The following is a 27,500-nucleotide window of genomic DNA, read 5'->3' as shown; positions in this document are numbered from 1 at the left end:
CTTTTTATTAAAAGGATGGAGAAGAAGAAAACCCCTTCCCTCATCCCCAGTTCCAGAATTTTTCAATCAGCTGCCTCCCCTCAACTCTGTTGCAGAGATAGATTTCCTAAGGTCCTTTAACTTTAGTTTGAGTATGCTTGCAGAACTCCACACCCAAATAATTTCATAGTTTTGCCCTAGAAAGTTATTTAATGTACTTATATTAAATAATTCTTAGCTCAAGAATGAACATATAAATCCAGTATAAATTGAACTACCAGGACTACCTCTTCTCCTCCTCCTCCTCCTCTTCCTCCTCCTCTCCTCCTCCTCCTCCTCCTCCTCTTCCTCCTCCTCCTTCTCCCTTCCTCCTCCTCCTCCTCTTCCCTTCCTCCTCCTCCCCCTCCTCCTCCCTTCCTCCTCTTCCTCCTCCTCTTCCCTTCCTTCTCCTCCTTTCCTCCTCCTCCTCCTCCTCTTCATAACCTGATCCCTGACCTGATCCCACTGTGAATGATCAGGAATGGACATTTTGACCTTCTCTGCTTTTAGCCTATTGCTTCTCCACCCAAACTTGACTATAATGGCGCTAGACATCATTCAGATGTCCCATTGGCTTAGCTTGATTTAGGACTGCCTTAGCTCAACTGTATCTTAAAACTCCTCAATTCAAATTGTCTGCCAGCATCAGACTCCTAGAAGCAGGAATTACAGCATCTATGCCTGGCCTGGAGCACATCATATTTCTTCATTAGTTTCTGTGATCAAAGAAGAACTTATTTCTTCCTACATAAAATGATCTTTTTAAAGTCATCAAGCCTCCTATGAAAACTAAAGTGTTTATGCATAGGCTTCCCCTGGGTCATCAGGGAAAAGTCATTTGAACTCTTCTAGTTTTAAAGCTCATAAGGCAAATAGAAGTACGCTTCAGTCCCTCCCATTTGTCCATGGCATTTGCATTCTCTTAGGTCATCTATGGTTAAGTAATTTCAGACACCTTAGGTGGCATTTTACTGTATTCATGACTGAGAGAAGCTCCTAACTTCCCAGCAGGCAGGTTTTTTTCTTTCAATAAGCAAGTACAGACATATTAATATATAATTTACATCATCATATTCTTTATTGGAATCATCTCTTTGATATGGGAAAAGCAAGGTTTTTTGTTTTGTTTTGTTTTTGCTACTATATTTGCTATAAGATCTGGGTTTTAATCACTAAAATATTCACTTAATTTTTATGTACCTCCCATGTGCCAGGCATTGGGCCAGACCTGGAGATATATAGACAAAAACAAAACAATTCTTGTCCTCATGGAACTATACTCTAATGAAAGGAAACATAACCCCCCCCCCCCACATATATGAAATTAAATACAAAATATATGCTAAAGATAGTAGCTACAACATAATTTCTAAGGGAGGAAGGCACTCACAACTAGAGAAGGGGGAGATCAACATAAGTTTCCTGTGGAAGGAAGCACTTGAATTCAGCTCTGATGGTACCTGGGGAGTCTTAAAAGTTGAATGGAGTGAGGAGGTAGTGCTTTCTGAGCGTGGGGGACCACCAGTGTATAAGGTAAAGACAAGAAGTGGAATATGATATATAAAGAATAACAAAAGAAAGCCTTAGAGCTTTACTCTTGCATTAAGCAGGAGTCCAATAACTCTAGAAAGGTAAGTTGGACTCAGATTGTAAATGATTTAAAAATCATATGTACAATAATTATATTAAATTCATATTATATGATGAACTCCCTGTCCCTCAAAGATCTGTTAACTCCTGAGACACATAGAGTTTAAATGACTTGCCTTGGATAATGCAATTGGTCAGATGCGATGAATTGAATTCAGGTCTTCCTGACTTAAACCCCAACAAGGTATCTATGTTACTATTTCTTTTTTTTCCATGCAAACATATTTCTGTAGTAGCCATATCGGGGGAAAAAGTAAGAGAAATAAAGTGAGAAAATTATGTTTCAAGAGCTTATCAGTTTATCACTTCTCTGGAAGCATTTTTTCATCATGAGTCCTTTGGAACTGTTTTGATCAGAGTAGCTAAGTCTTTCACAGTTGAAAATCATTATAATCCACTTGCTTACTCAGTAATTCATAAGCATTTCTTAAATGCCTACTATATTCCAGGCCAGACACTGGACTTGGCATTGGGGATGCAATGACATGAAATATGTCCTATCCTTAAGGACATATTCTAACTGATCCTAAAGAAAAAAAAAATCTATAAAATTTTCAAAGTATTTTTTCTGTTTTATAGTATTTTATTTTTTCCAATTATATGTAAAGATAGATTTCAACATTCATTTTTATAAGATTTTAAGGGACAATTTTCCCTTCCCTCCTCCCTAAGATAGCAAATAATCTGATAAAGATTTGTACATTATTTTAAACATATTTCCATATTAGTCATGTTGTGAAAGCAATATCAGAACAAAAAAGAAAAGCCATGAGAAAGAAAAAAAAGTGAAAATAGTAGGCTTTGATCTGTATTCAGTCTCCATAGTTTTATCTCTGGATGTAGATGGCATTTTTCATTCTAAATCTAATGGAACTGTCTGAGAAGAGCTGAGTCTATCATAGTTTATCATTATATAATCTTGCTTTTACTTTATACCATGTTCTTCTGCTCACTTTACTTAGCATTGGTTCATGTAAATCTTTCCAGGTTTTTCTGCCTGCTTAACATTTCTTATAGAACAATAGTATTCCACTATACTCATGGTATTTTATTCTCTCTCTCTCTCTCTCTCTCTCTCTCTCTCTCTCTCTCTCTCTCTCTCTCTCTCTCTCTCTCTCTCTCTCTCTCTTTCTCTCTCTCTCTCTCTCTCTCTCTCTCTCTCTCTCTCTCTTTTGCAAAGGCAATTGAGGTTAAGTGACTTGTCTACGATCAAATAGTTAAGGTGTCTGCAGTCATATTTGAACTAATTTCCTTCTGACTCCAGGACCAGTATCTATCCACTGAACCATCTAGCTGCCCCATGCTTTTACAGTATTTAAAAATTTTTAAATGATATCCAGATTCCTCAATATCAATTGCCCAATTTATAAAACTGCTAAAAGGAAGCCTAGAAACATAAATTTAAAATAAGGAGGCACTTGGGAGGTCATCTAGTCTAACTACTTCTTATTTTATAGCTGTTGAAACCCAGACCCGAGTTATTAAGTGAGGGCCCAAGATTGTATATGCAATTGAGTAAGAGGCAGAGACTGAGACTGAGGGTAGATCTCATGAATTCAAATGTAGCTCTTTTCACCACATAAAACAACAATATAAAAGAGAAGCTTTCTTAAAAAGTCAGCTGAAAGAAAAGCAAATTCCATTCTGAAGAATATATAGTGCATTTAAAGCTGGAAAAGGACCTTGGACATCATTGAATCCATTTGATTCCCTGCTCCCCCCCAATCATTTTACAGATGAGGAAATTGGGGCCTGTAGCTATTCAGACTTGCCTAAAGTCTCACAGGTAAAAGAAACAGAACAAAAAACCTGGATTGAAGAATTGGAATTAGGAGTCAAGATAACAAGTTCTTCCACTGAACTACTTCCACTCTTCTGTGGAGGCAGTTAATGGCATAGTTGATAATAGTACTAGGAGTCAGCAAAACCTGAATTCAAATCTAGTCTCAGATAATTACTAGTTGTATGTCTCCAGGCAAATCTTCTATTTGTTTCAGTTTCTTCATCTGTAAAATGGAGATAATAATAGCACCTACCTCTCAGAGTTGTTGGTGAAGATAAAATGAGATAATATTTGTAAAAAGCACTCACTATAGTGTCTAAAACACAATAAGTGCTAAATAAATGCTTATTCCTTTCCCTTTTCCTTTGTCCAAAGCATTTGGACAGCAAGAAAACTAGATTGTCTTTAAAGATATGATGGAAGGAAATGATATAGTTTTCTTGAATAACCCATTTCTGAATAGATTTTTTTTTCAAACTTCCTTTCCTGATTAGACAAACCCAATACTTTTAAGCCTTCATTTCCTAATCTACTTTTTTTTTTTTTTTTTTTTTTTTGGGCTGAGGCAATTGGGGTTAAGTGACTTGTCCAGGGTCACACAGCTAGGAAGTGTTAAATGTCCTCCTGACTTCAGGGTTGGTGATTTATCCACTGTGCCACCTAGCTGCCCCTATTTCCTATTCTATTAAGTAGCCCCCAGTATTTTAAATTGTGATTCTTGACTTCATGTAGAGTCTAGAGCAACTAAATATGGGGGTTGCAAAATTATGATTTATTATTAGTAAATATTTTATTTGTATAACTATTTTATATACCTTTATACCTACAGTCACATAAAAATTATTGGGGCAAAAAGAGGTCATGAGTGGAAGAGTTGAAGAAGCCCTGGTCTATTCATACACTGGCCAAGTCAACAAGCATTTAAAATTTTTTTTTTTTTAATAATAGCTTTTAATTCTCAAAATACATGCAAAGATAGTTTTTTTAAAACAAAATCCTGTGTTCCAAGGCTTTCTGCCTCCCTTCTCCCCACTCCCTTTCCCTAGACAGCAAGCAATCCAATATATGTTAAACATGTAGTTCTTCTACACATATTTCTACATTTATCAACAACCATTTTTTACAACTCAGCAGGTATTTATTAAGTATCTACTATGTATCAGGCACTATGCTAAGATTTGAGGATAGAAAAAAAAGCAAAAGAGAGAGAAAGACAGAGAGAAAAAGAGAGACAGACAGAGACAAAGACAGAAAGAGAAAAAGAGAGACAGAGAGACAGAGAGAGAGGGGGGCGATACTTCCCTCAAGGAGATCACAATCTAATGGGGTAGATTATGTGAACAACTATGTACAGTCAAGATGTATAAGGATGAATTAAAATAATGTCCAGGAGAAGGTACTAAGATTAAGGAGGACTGGAAAAGGCTTCTTGCAGGAGTTGCATTTTAGCTGAGACTTGGAGGAGCCAGGGAGGCAGAGAATTCTATAAAAAAAAACCATTGAAACCATTGCTAAGAGCTCCTTGTTTCGAATCTCATATCTTTCTATTAACTCCTTCACTCCTATCTCACAAGAATGTGTGGCCTCTCTCCTTGACGAGGTATAAACTCCTATATTTGTGCAGGTGCCCTCATGCCATCTTATCTTCTCTGGCATATTGCCACCTCTATCAACCTCACTCACTCATCTTCAGTGAGCCTAAAGTGCCTATGTAACTAGTGTTTCTACACTGGCTGAAAAGTAAATGTTGATGGCAGAAGGTATGTACCATATTAGGAAGCCACAAGGAGTAACTCAAAGTCCAAGTGTAGCACAATAGTTACCTTTCCGTTCTGTCTTTTTCTAGATACAACATTGGACTTTCTGGGTAGTTATGTGGCACAATGGATGGAGTCAGGAAGACCTGAATTCAAATCTAGCCTAACTAGCTGTGTCATCCTGTGCAGGTCACTATTTGCCTCAGTTTTTTTGTTTTTAATCTATAAAATGATCTAGAGAAGGAAATGGCAAACCCCTCCAGTATTTTTGCCAAGAAATCCCCAAATGGGGTCATGAAGAGTCAGATGTGACTGAAGAACTGAACAGTTTTATGTAAGTCACTTAACTTTTCTGGGACTCAGTTTCCTCATCTGTAAAGAAAGAGGCCTGAACAAGATGTCCTCTGAGATCATAATGACAGCTTATATCCATGAAGACTTTATAGTTTATAAAATGCTTTCCTTGAAACAACCCCATGAGGTAGGAGGCTCTGAAGGCATTGACACTTTGAGTCAGTGTCCTGCTAATGGAGGCATTTGATCCCTCTGCCTATGAGATTACAGCTCTTCCATAGTCACCCAATGCAATATATACATCCCTGTGGTTCTTTTCATACTTGGGGGAAGGAGATACCAATGCTGGCACTCAGGGTAACCATCTGTTGTTCCTCATCTTTGCTATATGACCAGCCCACTTCCTTTTCTGGTTATACGTGTCCTGGATTATGTAGTTTATAACACTTCTCTTGAGAAAAAGCATTGCTGATGACAAGCTGCAATCTTATGCCTCCCGTTGCTCTGTGGGTTAATGTCCTTTTGATTCTAATATTATGGTGGTCTAGCATTTGATTTTTATTTGTTTTGATTATGAGCTGTTCTCTAAGATTACACAAGAAAATATAATGTTGGCACAGATTTAAAATAGTCCATCCCTCTCCCCCCAAGAAGGCAGAGAGATGACTGTTGTGTAAATATTTAATACTGAATCACTGGGAGAATACTCATATTAATGAGATAGGTTTTTTTCCTAGCAACAAGCATTTTGGGATCATTGACAGAATTACATCATTTCCCAAATTATGAGCTCCACCTGATCTATTATTACTCCTCTCTGGAGCCCTGCTTACTGTGATAGGATCACAGCTTGAGAGTGGGAAGTTATTTCAGAAGCCATCCTCTCTAATCCCTTCATTTTACAGATAAGGAAGCTGAACCTCAGGGAGCTTAAGTGACTTATTTAGTAACATATTTAGTAAATATGAGAGGTTGATTTGAACCCAGGTCCTCTGACTCCAGCACCATATTTAGGCAAAATTTTCCTTATAATAACTCTGTTAAGTTAGTTCAAATTTTATTATTCTCACTTTACTAATGAGGAAATTCATGTCTAAAGAGGTTAAATGATCTAACTTTGGTAATTATACAGCTAATAAATGGAAGAGTAAGGGATTCATACTCCAGTTTTGATGCTTTGTCACTGATGTTGCCCATCTCTCACCTTACCTGCTCTCTCCCCAGGATAATTCAACACATTATCTATCCAACTGAGAATTAAGCTCTGGTGGCTTTCTTCCTCCTCCTTCCTCCATCTCTCCCTCCTTTCCTCCTTCCTCCCTCCTCTCTCTCTCTCTTTCTTTCTTTTTCTTTCTTTCTTTCTCTCTCTCTCTCTCTTTCTTTCTTTCTTTCTTTTTTTTCTCTCTCTCTCTTTCTCTGTTTCTTTCTTTTTTTCTTTCTTTCTTGATGAGGGAGTCTTTCTTGTGTTTCAGGGCTCAATGTTATCATGCAATGCTACATCTGAATAGCAACATTTAGAAAATCACCATTAAAAAGCCTTTTATTAACTTCTCCGCAGTCCATCTTCCATGATATTGGTGAATACCTTAGGTTTTCTTAAATCATGGTTCTTGATGCCATGTGGGGTCATGTAACTGAATGTGAGGGTTGCAAAATAATGATTTATTATCAGTAAATATTTGATTTGTATATCTATTTTATATGGTTGTATACCTGGAGTTGCATAAAAATTTCTGGAGTGAAAAGGGGTCACCAGTGGAAAAAAGTTAAGAAGCTTTGCCTTAGATAATTAAGTATTGTTCCTGGCACATAATAGATATTTAGTATATGCTTGTTTACTTGATTAGAATAAACCTGCCTATTTTATATCTATCTTGAAATTCATAATTAGCAAATAGATTAACAAAGTTGCTTCCACATCTGTCTGGGAGTCTAATATTTTAATTAATGTTTAACAGTGGTGGGTTAGATGTGACTCTTGTATGTAGGATTACTCATTTCTTATTCCTATCTGGTTATGTTTTAGACTCCTTCTCAGGTATTGTCAGCTCTTCCTTTCTGGAGAAGTGGTTTTCCTTCCAAACCAATGAAAGAAAACAAGGGGCAAGTAAATACTTCCCAATACCTGCCAGCTCATCACAGTTGTGTCAACCAAACTGTGAGCTCATTTACCTAGAAAAATCCAGGCTTAAGTTTTTTCCTTTGCTCTTTTGCTCTTATAAGTTGTAAAATTTGGGGCAGTGAGGTGGCACAATGGATAGAGCAGCAGCCCTGAAGTCAAGAGGACCTGAATTCAAATGTGGTCTCAAACACTTGACACTTCCTAGCTGTATGACCCTAGGCAAGTCACTTAACCCCAATTGCCTCAGGGAAAAAAAAGTTGTAAAAGTTAATTGTCAATTTTCTTAATACAACTTAAGCCCTTAGCTAGAAAAAAAAAAAAAATTGCTCTAGTAAAATTCTAAAGTTATAAAGTTGTCCCTTTCCAATTTGGGGATGAGAAAGATCACCCTAAAATTCCCAACACATACAAAGCAACAATGCAATAGTTAACCATATTTAAAATAGTGAACAGAAAGTAAGCAAACTCTAAAGAAAGGAGAGTTTTAGGGCATCTGGGTCTTCAAGTGCAAGGAGAGAAGGAAAATTAAAGAAATCACCAACTAGGCTTCCATATTAGTGGGGTTGAGTAGGATGGAGCAAAGTTCGTCAACAGTTTCCAAGTCAATGTATTTTGACAGATTCACTTACATAGTTACCGTTCTTAGAGTCTAGGGATCCTCAGCCCCAGATTGCCACCTTTACGCTTCCTCTCTTCCAAGTCCCAGCATGTGTCTCAGCCATAGCACCCACCACCCCAAGTTCTGCCCTGGTGCAGCACAGTGCACCTTTCTACAGCTTGTACTTTTCCCTTCATCCCTTATGTGGGGAGGGGATGGCTTGTCAACCATTGTATGGCCTCTGGAAGCCATAGGGTCAAGACAGCTTCCTATAGAGTCAGGGATAGAGTCATTGGGTGATTTCTGTCCTGACCAGCAAGATATCTATTTCCAATATCCAATATTTCAATATCAATCTTCTTGGCAATATCAAACTATGCTACCTATGCACAAGATAGCTTATGCAATAAGAGTATTTAGGGCTCTTCTTGGGATCCACTGTTGAAGCTAAATGAGCCTTATGAAGAATTAGCTAAGTTAGTAATTATTGGAAACAATAGGTTCTTTTTATTTTGTATGTTTTAGAGAAAAGTCACAGAGCATTAGTTTGGTATATGTATGTATATATATATATATATGTATATGTATATATATTTATACATGTATGTGTATCACATAGACACATGTATACAATCTATATATGTGCATATACACATATGTAAATGTATATATAGTACATATAAAGCAACCTTGGAGTCTAGAGGAACTGGATTCAGGTTCATCTGGGACACATACCTAATGTGTAAACCTAGAAAAATTATTCTATCTCTTAGTAATCTCCAAACAATTCTTTGGGATTACAAGTAGATCTTGATCTGCACTGATAAAGGGAGTTCCCTATGCGATCATAAGTTTAGTTAAAAAAAAAACGAAATAAAGCCAGTTTCCATGTCACTTAACAGAAAACATCCAAAAAACACAGAGGAGGAAACAAGGACAATAAGGGAAGGGAACTAGATTGGAACCCTACCTAATAAATTAGAGCCAGGCCTGATACCTCTACCTTGGGAGGGGGAAGAACAGGGAAAGGACAAAACCGGTGATGTTATTGGGAAGCCTTAAAATGGTCTTATGAGAAATTGTTATCAGGATTGGGATACTATGATACCAAGCTTTTATCGAAACTCTTGGATCTTTATGCCATAAATAAGGGCAGCCCAGGTATTTTTTTAGGTAGTGCTGGGATTCAGCACAATAAGTCTCCCATTTCTGATGTCACAGGTAAGATGGAACCAAGACTAAGAAAATGGATATTTCTAGCTTGAAGGCTTCTTGTATGGAAGATTCAGATATGAAGTCATTGACTACCATTGATTTTATTATTATTTCCAGGTCAAATGCTTTTTAAAATTGTAAACCAAATTTTGACAATATCCTTAATTCTCTCAAGTGAGATAATTGTAAATCTCAGTATCTAGCACATAGTAGATGCTAAATAAATGCTTGTTTCACTTCTTTTTATACCTTTTAACCAATTATGTGACCATAAAGACTTGAGCTGCTATAGGAAAACATTTTCAATGGGAACATATTATATTGGAGTTCGAAAAATATCTTAGAGTTGATCTAATCCATTTTATAGTTGAGGGAACTGAGGCCCAGAGAAAGAAAGAAGCCCTCTGGAATTTCATACAGGTAATAAATACCATAGCTAAGAATGAACCCAGATCTTTTGGCTTCAAATGTAATACTCTATCCTTCTCTAAATTATACTATCATTGTTTTTCTGATTTTAAATAAGGCATTCCCTTGATTCTCTTGCATACACAGGCCATTCTTCATTAGGCCTTTACAGAACTCAGGGTTCAAAAGAGCCTATCTAGTTCAACTTGTACCTGAACAAAAACATTTTCTATAATATATCTGACCAGTGGCTGTATAGCTATTGCTCAGATGTATCAGTGAAGGGATGCCATCCCACTATTACTTTAAAGATTTCTAGTGAAAACCAACACATTTCTCAGGCACTCTACTTTCATTTAGTTCTAATTATTGATAACTTTTTTTTATATCAGGCCTAAATTTGTCTCCTGCAACTTCCCCCTGTTGCTTCTAGTTCTGTTCTCTATGCCCAAGAAGAATAAATCTAATCCTTTCCCACACTGGTATAACAGATTCTTGCAGATAATTATGTCCCAGATAAGCTTTCCCTTTCCAAACTAGTTATCTCTAGTTCCTTCAACTAATTCTCATTTGTCATGATCCCAAGACTTTTAAATCATTTTGGTTGCTATCTTCTGGACATTTTCCAGATTATCAATAGCTTTCAAAAAACATGGTGACCAGAATGGAACTGATCAAGGTAAAATATAAAGAGAAGGACTATCACTTCCCAGTTCTGGATACCATGTCTGCTTACTGTGGTCTAAAATTACATTATCTTTTTGATTACCATATTATACTCTCATTGCACTTACAGTTTACCCAAAATCTCAAGAACTTTTTCAAAACAAACTTTGAATGAATAATGCTTTTCCCCATCTCATACTTGGAAGCTGACTTTTTGAACCCAAGAATAAGACTTTACATTTGTCCCTATACATTTTTTCCTTATCATGTTTGACCCCTTACTCTAGGCTTTTGAGATTTTTTTAAAGATACCAATTTAGTCATCTCCTATGGTAACTATTGATTCCAGGTTTATATCCTCTTTATATTTGAATTTTATCCAACTCACTGATAAAAAAGTTAAACAGCACGGGACCAAGAATGGCTTCCTCTGGTATTATACTAGACAGAACATTTTCCATGTTAACTTCAAATCAATTGCACATGCTCTGAAGTGCCTAGTCCAATTCTCACTCATGAATCTGAAGTGGCAACTCCTAGGATGTGACCAAGTTTTTCCAGCCAATCTAAACAGCATCCTGTGCAACATAACTACAATTGGTCAAGGACTTTCCCATAATTATTCTAAAGTTTTTTGGTTGATTGACTTATGGACTCATGTTCTAACTTGTTAAGGTGTCACTTACTTTAAATGTGGTAGGGTAACTTGATTCATTTATTCAATTATTTAACTGAGCTCATACTTACATATCAAGGACAACTCTTTTTGTATCATCTTGCCATCAGTCTTAAATCCACATAATTATACTGTCATTTAACCTATATCCTTCTGTGTTGGTCACAAAAGTATAAAGACATTTGCATATGCCTTGCTGTAGTTTTGATAAATAGTATTCAGAACATTTCTCTAATTTGTAAGTTTTTAATAATTCTGTTAAAATAGGAAACAAGGATAATCTGTAAGATTCATTGCCTAATAAATGGTCAAAGAATACAAATTGACAGCCTTTGCAAGAAGTACAAACTATCAACAATCATATCAAATGCCTCAAATAATTAATAATTAGAGAAATGAAAATTAAAAGAACTCTGAGGTTCCCCTTATACCCATTAGATTGGCAAAGAGGACAAAAAAGAAAATGAAAATGTTGGAGGGATAGAAGAAAAATAGATATGCTAATGTACTGTTGTTGCAACTAAATTGGTCAGTCAATCTGGAAAACAATTTGGAACTATGTTCCAAAAGTTACTAAACAGTGCATATTTTTTGATTTAGTACTAGATATCTACCTCAAAAAGATTAAAAAAAAAAGAAGCAAAGGCTTCATATCATCAGAGGGAAGTAAATATGAATTTATTAAATATCTTTCAAGTAGAGAGGCAAAATACAGCCCCTGATCCTAAGGAGATCACATTCTAATAGGGCAGGCAACAAAAAACAGATATGTACAAACAAATTATATACAAAATAAATAGGAAATAATGAATAGAGGGAATAGAGAAGGTTTCCTGTAGAAAAGGATTTTAGCTGGGACCTGAAAACCAGGAAACCATGAGGCAGAAATGGGGAGTAAGAACATTCTAGGCATGAAGGACAGCTGGAGAAAATGTTCCATATGTATAAAAATATTCATGACTGCTCTTTTTATAGTAGTCCTAAGCTGGAAAATAAGCAGGTGTCCACCTATTGAGGAATGGATAAAGGTTATATGCTCGTAATTAGATATTCATAAGAAATGAGGAAGTGGGTAGTTTCTTTATAAATGGAAACAGAATGAAGTAAAAAAAAAAATAGAAGAATAATTATACAATGACAACCAAATTATAGAGAAAAGACTTTGATGAATCTTAGAATTCTGATCAATGCAATGACAAATCATGGTACCAGAAGATTGAAGATGACAAATCCAGTTAGTTACTCTCTGAGAGGTGATAGATAGATTGAAGATGCACAATGAGACATACTTTTTGGACATAGCCAATGTGAATTCGTTTTGCTGAACTACAAATTTTTGTTACTTTTTTGTTCTTATTTTAAAAGACTTTATTTAGGAGAGGGGAAAGAGATAAAAATAATAAATATTCATAAAAATAAAAACTTAAAAATTAAGTTTAATCTGATAAACCTGATCTTGATGACAATAATAGCTAGCATCCATATAGGGTTTTATGGTTTGTAGAGAGTGCTTTATATTTGTTATCACATTGGATTTAAGAAAACTTTATTAGCTCTCTGTGATTACACTTTCCTTTTCTAGATATTGATAAATCATCTCTTTCTTTTAAAAAAAAAATTATGTTCTAGAATTTTGGAAGGAATCAAAATCAAGCTCACTGGATATTAGTTGCAGATTTCACTCATCTCTTTTTCAAAGATTAGGATATTTGTACTTTCCCAGTCCTCCAGGACATTTTTTCAGTCTCCAAAATTTTCAGAATTTCTGTCAGTGTTTTAATTATATCTTCTACTTCTTTCAATATTCTGAGGATATCTCTGGGTTAGTGACTTGAACTCATTAAAAGCAACTGAATGCTCTCTTACTCTCTCTCCCCTTATTTATCTTAGTTATCAAATCTCTCTTAGTCATTTTCACTCTCCCTTTTCTAGTCCAAAGATGATTCTCCTTAATAGAAATAAAGTGAGAGTTAAGTGGTCCTGCTTTTGGTAAAGATGAAAATCATTTCACCCTCCTAATCCTTTTATTGTCATCCCTTTCTCTCACTCAGCCTTATTCCTTAATAATCTATATTCTCAATCATCTTCTCATTCCATTATGCCTTTTAGAAACCCCTGCTCTGGTAACAGACACCCCTTCATTCTAGAATTCTTCATCTTCCTACAATTCTTATTTTCTGCCATTCACAGAAATCTGGTTCCCTGATTGTCGACATCCTTGACAATTAAGCCAAAGTTACTTATTTTATTCCTCCATTCCCAACACACTAAGAGTAAGGAACAGCCTACTTCTTGCTTCTTATTGCTATTCCCAGACATACTTCTGTAGCCATTTCTCTATATAAACCTTTTCTTCTTTGAGATTCATTTCATGTGTGTACAGATTACTCCATCTAAATCTTTGTTGCCTTTATAGACCATCCTCCAGGTCATTCTTCCTTTTTCAAGAAGCTGAATGTATAAAAACATTCATGGCAGCTCTTTTTAGAATATCCCCAAATTAGAAATTAGGTACTTATCTACCCATTAACTTCAGTCAAAAAATTCAGCAACAATCTGAACTCAACCCTTAAATTCTTTGTCCTCTTGTCCTATTCATGTGTTGGAAGTCTTTAATCTTGAGTCATCCCCATCATATTCCTTCTTCACACCCTTTTCTATTCCCTCTAAATGTCTCTGGAGGAAGCCATGCAAACATGTCCAGGTTTGTTAAAAATTGTAACTTTTGCCCAACAATACTTTCATTCTTCCATTATTGATTTTCTAATACTCGTCCCTTGACAGCAAATCCAAATTTTCTCTTTGCTCTTCTTGTCCTTTGTAAGAGTCTCTTCTATTGCTCTATATCTTACAATATAATAGCTAACATTTATTTAATATTTTAAGATTTGCAAAACACTTTACATATGATGTCTCCTTTACAAAACTCATCTGTATTTGTGATGTATATGTTATTACTTTTCTTACAGAAAAGAAAACTGAAGCCAAAAGATATTGTCTACTGTGGGATCTTTTTGTTTTCAAGGTAAGTACCCCATTTGCTCCTATACTACCTAATTTCCTAGGTGACCTACTTTTTTTGTTAGGATTACTAAGTGAGAACTCAGATTGTCTGGACAGTGACAAGGTGAGAATTCAGGTTTTCTGGACAATTACAAGGTGAGAACTCAGGTTGACTTGATAGAGGGGGCAAGCTCATTGGCTGGGGTGGTTCTTCCCAGAAGCCCTTGCATTATCCCACGCTCTCTGGGAGGATAAAAGAGATAGCACTGGGCCCAGAGATCAGATCGGCCTGGAGAAGGATAAGAGCTGGAGAAGATTCAGAGCCAGGATTCAAGAGAAAGACTCTGCATTGCATCAGGCTTGACGGGGCTCTCTGCAGGAAGGGAAGTCACTTCTAAGGACAAGAGTTAACAGCAACTACCTGGAGACAACGGTTCACTACAGGAAGAAGAATCTGTCTGAGAGATTTGAGTAGACACAGCAGATCTCTTCCCAGAGAGCGATCCAGCAGCTTCTAGAGACGACAGCTCGCTACATTTTTAACTGAGAAAATCAAATCAATCTATCAAGAGCTTCCCTACTCAAAATTCTTATACAAATTTACCTGTCTTGTCCTTTATTCTAGATCATCCTGAAAGGTAGATATTCATCATGGCTACTTCCTTCCACCTCTGCCCCCTTACTTCTGTCCTTGAACCCTGCCCATTCCTCTGGTTTCTTAGAGCTTTTCCCAATGATCATTACTTCCCTGTTTCTCACTTTCTAACTCAATCCCATCATTTGCATACTTAAAAAGTCCAAATCCATCATTTAACCAAGACATTAACTCAAATTGTGATCCTTTAATTTCCCTTTTAATGTTAATCTCTTAAAAAAGAAATTTAAATGCTAACCTGCAGGATTTATATGGAGATAGTAAGACTGAAAGTCTTTGAGTAGGGGAATCTAACTTGTGTCTCTTCCTCAGTTACTTATCACTCACTTCTGAATATCTTTGTTCACATCCTGACCTTGTCTCTTGACTTAAATTATCTCTCCAAAATCTCTTATGTGTTCAATTCCAAAGCCTTCTCTTATTCTTCATTTTTTTCCTATACATCTCACATGACCCATTTCAAACTTGTTATATCCAAAGAAGAACTCTTTCACCCTCAAACCTGCCCCGCTTCCACTTTTTTTGATGAGATTTCCATCCTTTTGGTTATCCATGCTTGCAAACTCAGAATCATCCTCAGCCTTTTCCTCTGCATTATTCCCCATTTTCCACTTAATAATTGCCCTTTTTTGCTTAATTTTATCTCTGTGACATAAAACAATATAGGTAGTTCAGAGACATCCATACTTGAAGAAAAGAAAACTTGGTTTTCAATTTTTTTGAATTTTTTCTTTTTGGCAGATCACTTCAGATCTGAGCCTCTTCTGTAAAATGTGGAAAATTATATCTGAACTACCTATCTCAAAAGGTTTTCTGAGTCTAAAATGAGTAAGATTTTAGTCTTATTTTTTCATTTGTAAACATGGAAAATTAAACCTAAAGTACCTACTTCAAAGGGTTGTTGTGAGGCTAAAATGAGATAATATTTGTAAGGTGATTTGCAAATCTTAAATTATCATATAAATAGTAGTTAATGTTATTGATATGGTAATATCTATCCCATCTGTTTCCATCTCTGCACTCAAATAGCTGCCATTCTTGCCAAGTCTCTCTTTGCCTCTTATAATTTTCTTCTAACTGACTTAACTAGTTCTTTCCCTTCTCCATCCTTTACACATCTTCCAGAGTAATCTTCCTATGACCCAGATCTGACTATATGACCTCCCTACTCTAGAATTTTCAGGGGTTCCTTTTTGCCTCTAGAGAAAAAACAAATTATTAAGTCCATCATTTAAAGCTCTTCACAATCTGGTTCTGATCTTCCTTCTCCAGTGTTGAGGACCACGCTTAAGTGTGGAACCCAGAAAGCCTGTAAAAAGGTTAAAGGAGATTGCACCTTAAGGGTGGCTCAGTTCTCCAAAGCCCCCTGCCAAGTTGTGAATCCCAGCCCCCACAGCTCTGAATCACAGCACACTAAAGGAATGTTTTGTTATTACAGTCTTTATCTTACTCTTTGAGTAGAGCTGACAGGTTCAGGGAAAGACCAACATAATCTAAAGAAATTAGAGATATCTGTTTGGAGGTCTTAAAACAAATTTACTGACACAGATGGCGCTTGAGAAAGAATGTGTGTTTTTCTTTAAACAATAATAACCTTGCTGTGCTTAGAAAATATATATTCTGTATAGGGAATAAAATAAATCAGAGGTAAGAGGTTAGAAGTCTGAGAATACAACTGCCTCGCAGTCTCCTTGTATCATTATCTTCCTCTCACATGACATGATCTAGTCTGCTGGTCAGAATTAGATTCCCAGCAGCCACTAGCAGGTGACTCCTGTAACACTCCAGCATATTTTTCATTATTGCCCTTTATACAGTTCACCAAACCATTGTGCTTTCTTCTGCCTCCATATATTTTCCTATATCTGAAATGTACTCACTCCTACCTCTGCCTCTCAGAATCTTTATCTTTCTTCTAAGTCCTAGCTTAGGTAGGAACTACCTTCTCCATGAGGTCTTTCTTGATCCTTCTTCTTATTGTTCATGAATCCATTTTTGAATTTTCTTGGCAAAGAGACTGAAGTGGCTTGCCATTTTCTTCTCCTTCTCATTTTGTAGATGAGAAATTGAGACCAACAGATTAAGTGACCTGTCCAGGGTCACACAGCTAATAAATATCTGAGGTCAGATGTAACGTTATCAAGATCAAACTTACTGGTTTCAGTCTCAATGCTCTAATTGCACCACCTTGATACCTCAAATTTGCTTAGAAAATTACCTTGTACTTATATATGTATTGTACATAACCAGTAAAGTAAGCAACTTTGAACTTTGTTTTGTTATCATTGTTATATTCCTTGTACCTTGAATTTTATAGATATTTAATAAATATATGTTAAATTAAATTATCTTCATAAGGGTCCATTTGTTTACAAACATCATGAAAATCAGAATGGAATAGAAAATCAAAGGATTAGAGTCCATTGGATCAGACTCTTATCAATTTATTTTAGCAGTACCATTTGTGTGTAAGAGTGTCTGTGGATGGAGAGAAACTAAAGCAACTGAATGACTGCTTAAATTTATTTTTCAGCCAGATATAGCTTACATCAGTCTCTAAGGGAAAAAAAAATTAGCAGAAGTGATAAAAGAAAGGATAATCAATGTTGTAGAGACTGTGTGGAAAGACAGGAACACCAATATATCATTGGTAGACTTCTCAATTGGTACAGTTCTGGAAAGCAAAAGGCATATAGCCCAAGGAGATCATTGACAGAAAAAAAGTTCCTATATACACAAATCCTAATAACAGCAATTTTTTTTTGTGGTATCACAAAACTAGAAGCAAAATGGATACCTTTTGCTTAGACAATAACTAGATTGTGATACATAAATGTTATAGGATGTTACTATGCTATAAGAAAGAGTGAATGTGTTGAATATAGAGAAATATGGAAAGATTTATATAAACTGATACGAAATAAAGTAGATGGAGCAAGGAAAACATAAATAGAATGATTGAAGTGATGTAAATGGAAAGAACAACAATCATAAAACAGTTGAAATGGAATGTTGTACAATTATAAGGAATATAATTGGTCTCAAAGAAGAGATATGAAAAGACATGTACTCCTTGCTTCTTTACAGAATATTGAGATTTCTTGAAAGTAGATGTCAGATGTGTTGGTGGTCTTGCTGAATTTTTTTCTTTCCTTTCTTAAAAAAATTGTCATAAAGGATGGCTCTGAGAGAAAAAGGATAAAAAGAAGGGACATGGAAAAATTTAGTTCACATAAAAAGAAAAGATATTAATAAAAATATATGTCTTTTAAGAATAAATCATTTTGAATTGTGGATTGATCTTAGGAGACTAGCAAGATAGCATGTCTGTCTGTCAGGCTAATTAAGTACATTGTTGTCAGGGCATTTAAAGCTAAGGTTTCTCTAGGAGCTGACTTTAATCATCTAAATTACACTTCTATTTTAAGACTCAGGCCAAGAGCAATGGAAGAATACTACATATAGACATCCAGATCAAGTTCTGCATTTAATTAGTTACAACTCCACAGTATATTTAGTTCATTTCTCGGCACATTACTTATGTTATCATCTTAGTCTTGTTGTAAAAATATTATTGAGAATGAGTCATTATGCTCACTCTGATAAGCTTTCAAAAATATCCCAGCTCTTCAAGCCCTCAAAAGGCAATTATTTTTTATAAAATTTATGTCTGTGATTAGATTGTTCCTTTCATCTAGGAAGAGTCATTCTATGTAAGACAACTAGAAATAGCATGAAGTGGTTAAAAGATTGACAAGGTTTAGAATTGGGGGGCACCTAAATGAAATTAGGATTAATTAAGGTCTAGTGGTACAGGTTTGGGGTACAGGGAGTCAAATGGAGCTTCCCTGCAACCCCTTTGGATTCGGTGCAAGGATACAGAGTTAAATGAGGTATAGTGGTAGCACAAGAGTCCCCTGTAAAGGAATTTACAGACCCAAAAACCTAGATTGATAAAAGAGGTTTATTTTGGGGTTTGGAAGTAAGGTTAAAGTCTAATTAGTAAAAGGTGAAGGTAGAGGTAAGAGGGCACCGGAAACAGGATTCCAATAGGCATAGATCCTTGGCATGCCAGGTATAAGACTGCCATATTAGGAACCTCTGCAAAGAGAGGGCTCCAGCTTGGCTCTTTTATAAGAGAGATTTAGCTAAAGGGGCCTGAGGGGTATGTCCCAAGTTGGCTCAGATCCTATTCGGGCTGGAGATAAGCCAGGATCTCCTACTGGAATTCAAAGGGGTGCTTTTGACAGGATTTGGGAATCAAAGATCCTACCTTCTTGAATTGATAATGCATCAGCCAGGAGGGGCTGGGAATCAGAAAAGAATAAATCCATCTGAAAGGACTAGTATCTTAAAGAAAGCACAACCCACATCATTCCTAGAATCATTCCTTGAAAGGATTAGTTTCTTAAAGGGAAGTATATATATATATATATATATAAAGGGAAACAAACAAATAAATAAATAAATATATTTACACATGTGAGTATTTGTGTGTGTGTGTATATATGTATATATACACACACACCTACATTTAGTGTGTATATATGTATGTGTATATATACACACATATTTATATTTATATACCAATATACTTCTATACAAGTATATAGGTATAGATATGCATATAAATGACATACCACATATAATATTGCCCTAATTTCTATTATGTAAATTTATATATATGTATATACACCTGTATACCTTTGTATTTGTTTTTGTATATACACAAAAGTATATACCACTTAATATCATTAAATGATTATGCATACATGATTTTAGATAAAAATAAGGTTACAAAGGGAGTTTAGTTCTGTAGCAATGATATTACAAAATGAACATAGGTTCTTAAGTTGCTAAAAAGGGGTTTCCTGTCTCCTTTCTTTTACTTCCCCACCGATCAGTTATATTGCTACTAGATTTGACTTCTTTACTTGTAATTCAGTCATTATAGTCTATTGATTTCACTAGCTATCATATCAATCTATATTTGTCTTTCTTTTCTACTATTAAGATAAAATTATAAATATAGGGCAGAAAGGATCTCAGAAATTATCTAGTCTAATCCTTTTATTTTACTGAAGAAAAAACAAATAGAATTAACAGTTTTCTCAATGACTAAATTGTTAATCCCTCGGAACCTATTGTAGTGCTCTGAATACAGTAAGTACATACACTATTTGACTATCCTTACCACTCTCCTTGAAACTGGATTCTTCTTTACTGCCATGATACTATATTTTTTGTCTCCATAGGTCTCCAGGCTCTGTATTTCTTTCTACTATGTCTTTGGGCCATGCTTCTTCTTTTTTCCATATTCGTAATGATGGAAATTCCTCTAGGAATTTCCTCAGTCTTCAGTTGTCACCTCTTAATACTTGTTCACTCATTCTATCTGAATGCTTATCAGTTAGGTGGTATAGAGATAGGATGCTGGGCCTAGAGTAGGAAGATCTGAGTTTCTTGAGTAGCTTGTTTCTTTGGGCAAGTAACTTAATCTTTGTCTGCCTCAGTTTCTTCAACTGCAAAATTGGAATAATAAAAGCAATACCTTCCTGAGTTGTTCTGAAGTTAAAATTAGATATTTGCAAAGCACCTATCACAGAGTAGGCACTTAAAATCTTGTTACTTGCTTTCAGTAAATATTTATTAAGTGCTTACTACATGTGAGGCACAGTGGAAACTGAGGGTACAAAAAAAAAGGAAAAACACTATCTTTGTTCTAAAGGAACCTGTCTTCTATTAGGTAGACAACATGAGAACAACTAATAGATACAGGATACATGTATATGCATTTTAATTTACAATATAAATGGAAGATTATCTCAAAAGAAAGGCACTAACAATAAAAGATACCAACAAAGACCTCTTTCAGAAGGTGACATTTGAACTGAGGTCTTAAAGATGCCAAGGAAGCCAGTAGACAGAGAAAACATTCCAGAAGGGAGCAACAACCATGGAAAATACATGGCTTTTTATTTCTAAAATATAGAGAACGACTAAAATTTATAAGAGTACAAGCTGTTTCCCAATTGACAGATGATAAAAAGATATGAACAATTTTCAGATGAAGAAAATAAAGCCATTTCTAGTCATATGAAAAAATTGCTCTGGATCACCCTTGATTTGAGAAATGCAAATGCACTTTACCACTTTATACTTCTGAGATTGTCTAAGATGGCAGGAGAAGATAATGATAAATGTTGGAGGGGATGTGGGAAAACTGGGACACTAATACATTGTTGGTGGAGTTGTGAACTGATCCAACCATTTTGGAGAGCAATTTGGAACTATACCCAAAGAATTATTAAAATATGTATACCCTTTGATCCAGAAGTGTTTCTATTGGACTTATATCCCAAAGAGATCATAAAAGAAGGAAAAGAACCCACATGTGCAAAAATGTTTGTAGCAGCCCTTTTTGTAGTGGCAAGAAACTGGAAATTGAGTGGATGTCCATCTGTTGGGGAATGGCTGAATAAATTAGAGTGAATGTTATGAATTAAATGTTATAAATTAGCATGAATGTTATGAATATTATTATTCTATAAAAAATTCTGAGCAGGTGTTTGTTTCGGCAGCACATATACTAAAATTGGAATGATAAAGAGAAGATTAGCATGGCCCCTGTGCAAGGATGATACACAAATTCGTAAAGAAATGATTTCAGACAAGCCTGAAAAGACTTACATGAACTGATGTTTAGTGAAGTGAGCAGAATCAAGAGAACATTGTATATAGTAACAACAAGATTATGTGATGATCGACTGTGATGGATTCTTTTCTACAATGTGGTAATTCTAGCAACAACAAAATTATATGAAGATCAATTTTGATGGCTCTTTTCAACAATGAGATGATTCAGGCCACTTCCAATGATCTTGTGATGAAAAGAGCCATCTACATCTAGAGAGAGGACTGTGGGAGCTGAGTGTGGATCACAGCATAACATTTTTATTCTTTTTGTTGTTGTTTGCTTTAATTTTATTTTCTTTCTAATTTTTTCCCTTTTGATTTGATTTTTCTTGTGCAGAAAGATAATTTTATAAATATATACACATATGTTGGATTTAATATATATTTTTTACCATATTTAACATATGTTAGATTACTTGCCATCTAGGGAAGGGTGTGCTGGAAGGGGGGAAAATTGGAACACAAGGTTTTGCAGGGGTTGATGTTAAAAAAATATTCATGCATATGTTTTGGAAATAAAAAGCTTTAATTAAAAAAAAAAAACAACAATGTGGTGATTCAAGGCAATTCCAATAGACTTAGGATGGAAAATGACACCCACATCCAGAGAGAGAATTATGGAGACTGAATGTGGATCAAAGCATAGTATTTTCATCATTGTTTTTATTTGCTTGTGGTTTTTTTTTTTTCTTTCTCACATTTTTTCCCTTTTGTTCTATTTTTTTCTTGTACAACATGATAAATATGGAAATATGTTTTAAAGAATTGCTCATATTTAACATATCAGATGGCTTATTGTCTTGGGGAGGAGAGAATGCTTTTCCCTTTCCCTTTCTTTTCCTTTCCCTTTTCTTCCCTCTTTTCTCTTTTAATATGACATTCCAGTTTCAACTCCATGGATTTTCTTTTCTTTTGCAAAAGTATTTTATTTTTTATTTTATTTTTCCAGATATATGTAAAGATAGTTCTCAACATACACCATTGTAAAACCTTGCATTCCAAATTTTTCTCCCTCCTCCTTCATTTTATAGATGAGAAACTGAAGTAGATTTATGTGACTTGCTCAGGTCACACAGCTAGTAAGTGTCTGAGACCACATTTGAACTCAAATCTTCCAGATGTCAGGCCTGGTTTTCTATATACTACCACTTAGAAGTTCATTTATTAAGTTAGGCCTTCATCTCTATTATATATTTCTATGAATTCTCAAAAGACAGACACATACTCAAAATCCTCAGAATTTCCATCATTTTATTAAGCTGTTAGCATTTCGAAAAGGCTATAATAATTTATTTAGCCTTTGGTGAGGCCAGAGAATCTGACAAAAAGTACCATCCAAGAAATAATATGGAAAAAAAGCAAGTTAAGTCAATTGATGACTAACAGAAGAGCCAAAAGCTTGAAAGGCATTGTGTTATCAAATGAGTAATATGGTCTAAAACAATGGTGGAGGAGTTGGGGTGGAGGAGGAAGAGGAGGATAACTGATTGTGATTACCCAGTTAGCCTGTCATTGCAGAACTGCAGGCCTAGCAACATAGCATGCTGAGGGGGAAGAGGAGGAAGATGACTAAATTAACAACTCTCTGCCTTGATTATTAGCCACCTACTGTTACCTTAGGTCACAGAAGTGTTGATTTGACAGAAGACTGCCTGGTGTGCTTGGTGAATATGCTGGCATTCCATTCCTGGGTTAAATGTAAAAGGAAAAATAACAGGATTAGTTTGACTTTTAGTTTACTCAAAAAAAGTATCATTTTACTACTAACACTTGGCAAAATAGACTGTAAAATATAATTGTCACTTTCTTTCTTTTTTTTTTTTTTTTAAGGGAACAGCCTGATCACAGACAAGTATATAAAGTATATAATGTATGTCAAGAGAGTGATTTATAACCAGTGCTAGTTCTGGAATGATAAAGGTGATTCTAATTAGACCCCCCACTTTGCTCAAATCAATATTAATCATTTCAGTGTGATTTCATAGGAGTAGTGATTGTTAGTAATTATTAGTGATGTAATTATCTAATAGTATAGTTAGTTTAGTCAACTGATATTAATGTAAGAAAACATGTATTAATATATATTTTATGTATATCATATGGGAATATTTAAATAAGATCAATTCTTTCTTATAGTGGGAGACAAACTTTAAAACCTATGAACTCATTGTTTTTCACTTATTTACCAGTATGAAGTTCACTTGCCTACTAACCACAAGAATACTGTCTAGGGGGTGGGATACCTTGATATGATATGGAAAGTCCTTTTTCTTATTTTTGTATCTCTAGACCATTCTCTCTTAACCAACATGAATAGGGGACCCTATTATGAATAATTAGTCGTGTTTTGCCAATCTTATGACCATTACCTTTCCCATCCTATAACCACCCATACAAATATGTCATTTTTGGCCCTCCTAAAGATTCAGAAACAAAGTCTATCATCCAGTGAAACCCTATATTTTACTTTGCTTCTCGAGTGTTTGAGTATTAATCCCTATAAAATTATGTCCTTGGGGACCAAAGCACCTCAAATCATGAGGAGGATCTGATGTTCACTTTATTAGAGACGGCCACAAATCCTTTAATAAAAAGTTATTGTCTTGGAGCTCTACCTCAGTAGTTTTTTTGTTTTTTTTTTCCCTAGCAGATTAGCCAGTTTTGGACTCCACAGGAAGAACTTTTGGATTCACTTTATTAGGTTTGGGAGCATGGGAAAAGGGAGAATAATTTTGTTATAATAATTTCATATTATCATTTAAGGAAATACCTAAACTATGCCAATAGAATGATGCTATTATTCAGTCTTTTTTCAATTAAGTTCCATTCTTCATGAGTCCCTTTTGGGATTTTCTTAGCAAAGATATTGGAGTGGTTTGCCATTTCCTTGTCTGGCTCATTTTAGAGATGAACTGAGGCAAATAGGTTTTAAGTGGCTTGCCTGGTATTACACAGCTACTAAATGTCCAAGGCTGGATTTGAACTCAGGAAGTTGAGTCTTTCTGACTTCAGGCCCAGAACTCCATCATTGCCCCACCTAGCTGCCCATAGTGCCATCTAGCTGCCAATAAAATACCAATACACAAATAAACAAGTATGATCTTTGTGATCTTGAACAAATCTTCTATGGGCCTCATATTTTTCCACATCTGTAAAAGTGAAAGAGCTGGAATCAGTGAACCTAGAATCCCTTCTAGTTCGAAATCTGTGATCCTTCGACTCAGTTTATAAGGTATAAGAAAAAGCATTCCTCTATGTACCATGTCCTGATAGGATCTAAATCAATAGCAGTTTGGTGCTTTTAGGAATCAAAAGGAAAGTTCTCAGATTCCTTACCTTACCTAAAAGAACTGAACTAGATAAAACTGAAGCAGTGACTCTGGATTCAAATCCTACTTTTAATACTGTGTGATCTTGAGCAAATCAGAATCTCTCTGAGCTTTAGTTTCATCATGTTTAAAATGAAGAAATTGGACTAGATGTCTTCTGAGATCTCTTCAGGTCTACAATTATTAGCCTAATATGTGTATTTCTTAACATAATGGATTGTTAACGGCGATAACTGTTTCTATCAATCCATATCTCAACCTATTTATAACTTTATAGCTATGTCTATGAGGACTTATTCCAGTAAAAATTAAAAGTTTGTTTAAAATAATTAGGTGGTCTATTATTAAAGAGATACAAGAATACAGAGGAGTTGGCTGAATGATTTCTAGCAAAAATGTGAATGGACCACAGATTTGAGGCTATAACATTAATTTCCTAAGTACTGGACTACTATTCCCTCACTTTCTGTATGGCCGAAGTCTTAGTGTAGTTTTGAAAACAATGATTTGAGTAGGACTAGTATAATTTAGCAAAAACGAAATGATAGTGTTGGAGATCCCTTTCCAATCTCCTTTTTCAGGAGGTTCAGGGTATTTATTCAGTTCAATTAAACTAAACTCAATAAATATTTAGGGCTTATGTATGGGAAACATTGTGCCAGGTAATGGGGAAGATGTAGATTTTAGATAAATTTTAGCATTTGATTTTCAAATTAATTAATTAATTTTTGTTACATTTTAAGTTTTGAACATTTTGTTATATTTTAAGATTTTTCCTCCTTCTCCTCCCTCCAATAGAAGACCACCATCTCTCTCTCTCTCTCTCTCTCTCTCTCTCTCTCTCTCTCTCTCTCTCTCTCTCACACACACACATACACACACACACACACACACATCATACTACTCATAGGTCCTGTATAGTTTATTTGAATATTTATAATACTCAGAATAACTTAGTCATTCACAGTTATACTTTGAACAATATTGTTGTTACTGTGTACATCATTTTCTTTATTCAGAAAATGATGTACATAGTAACAGCAATATTTCATGCAAGCCTTTTCATGTTTTTCTGAAAGCATCCTGCTTGTCATTTTTTATAGCACAGTAATATTCAATCACAATCATTTGCCACAACTTGTTCAGTCATTCCCCAATTGATAGAAATCTTGTCAAGTTCAGTTCTTTGTCCCCAATTGAACAATATAAGAGAACTACCATAATAATGATAATAACATTTAAATAGCACTTTAAGATTTGCAAAGTTCTTTATAAGTATCATTTCATTTTATTTTCATAACAAACCTGGGAGCTAGGTGCAATTATTCTTAACACTTTACAGGAATTTAAGTAGAAATGAAGGGCCTTGCTTAGGGTCACATAGCTAGTAACTGAGTTCATATTTGAATTTTATCACAGTTATACATTGAACAATATTGCTGTTACCATGTACATCATTCTCATCTGATGTACTATGTATATCATTGTGCTCATTTCATTCTTCATTTTTTCATGCAAATCTTTTCATGTTTCATGTTTTCCTTTAAGTTCTTTGTCCACCATACCATCTACTAGCCTCTAAGAGAGATGAATGATTCACAAATTTTCTCCAAGTAGTAGTTATATATAAACTGAGTAAAGAGGAAAATGAGAGGTAAAAATAATGGTTGAAGAAAATTGTACATGTGGCAAATCTTCAGACTGCATAAGTCACTTTATCTGGGGTTCAGTAATTTTGTGGGATTCAGAATTGGAAGAAAACTTAGGGGTCATATATAGAGAGGTAGAAGGAACTTCAGAGCCATGTTGTCTGCCTCCAAGTCCAGTCACTCTTTTCACAGATTTTTAGAACTATTTAGGACTCTGAAAATGATATAATCTCTCATTTCATAAATTAAGAAACTGAGGCCCAGAGAGATTAAGCTAGTTATTGCAGAGGCAGAATTAGAACATAACATATTTTGGATGCAATGTGCATCAAAACTAAAAAAAGTGGTTTTTAGACACTGTCTAGAGCAATGTATGAATTTGTATCATGGCCTATTGGCAAGATCCAATCTATGATGTCTGTGTATATACACAACATATGCTTCATTTTAAAATTTTCTTAAGATCATATGCTATTTTGTCACTAGTATCCAGTTGACTAATGAATGTACTTTATGTGTAAAGTCTGCTTTTAGCTCTTCCTATCCCATAGTTCCCTTGCTACCAACTTGTAATTTTGTCTTGATCCTTTCTCACCTTCATGTAGAGGCTACAGAGCCAGATAATTTGCCAGATAGCTGGGTTAATTTGTTTTTCTTTCTTACAAGTTTTAAGGTATATGTTATTAATTTACTTTTTTCTGGGTAATCATTTTATTAATAAGGCTAGCATATTATTAATTAAAGGAATCAGTGACCTTCTCAAATGCTAGCAAGTGCTTATCTGAGTAGGGAGAATTTTCCAAGTAATCCTCACAACTCCCTCCTACAAGCTATACAAACTTCTGAATGTACTTTGTTATTATTGTCTCATCATTTCATTCTTGTCTGACTCTGGGACTCCATTTAGCGTTTTCTTGATACTAGACTATTTTGCCTTTTTCTTCTCCAGCTCATTTTACAGATGTGGAAACTGAGGTAAAC

General features: G+C 35.1%; 1 protein-coding gene and 1 non-coding gene across 2 annotated transcripts in view; both read left to right on the top strand.

The window, feature by feature from the left end:
- RIPPLY2 (ripply transcriptional repressor 2) overlaps positions 1-27,500 on the top strand; it is an 88,709-nt gene that overhangs the window by 3,177 nt on the left and 58,032 nt on the right. The window contains exon 2 of the mRNA XM_074310392.1: positions 14,157-14,212. Coding sequence (XP_074166493.1) covers positions 14,157-14,212 — 56 coding nt within the window. The remainder of the gene's footprint in view (positions 1-14,156; positions 14,213-27,500) is intronic.
- LOC141541965 (U6 spliceosomal RNA) lies at positions 21,411-21,513 on the top strand. Its single transcript, XR_012481980.1, has one exon. It is a non-coding gene; the product is annotated as a U6 spliceosomal RNA (small nuclear RNA).

Source organism: Sminthopsis crassicaudata, chromosome 4 (assembly GCF_048593235.1).
Source record: "Sminthopsis crassicaudata isolate SCR6 chromosome 4, ASM4859323v1, whole genome shotgun sequence".
Classification (NCBI taxonomy): Eukaryota; Metazoa; Chordata; class Mammalia; order Dasyuromorphia; family Dasyuridae; genus Sminthopsis; species Sminthopsis crassicaudata.
Note: the sequence above shows the minus strand (reverse complement) of the source record. Positions and strands in the feature narration are given on the sequence as shown.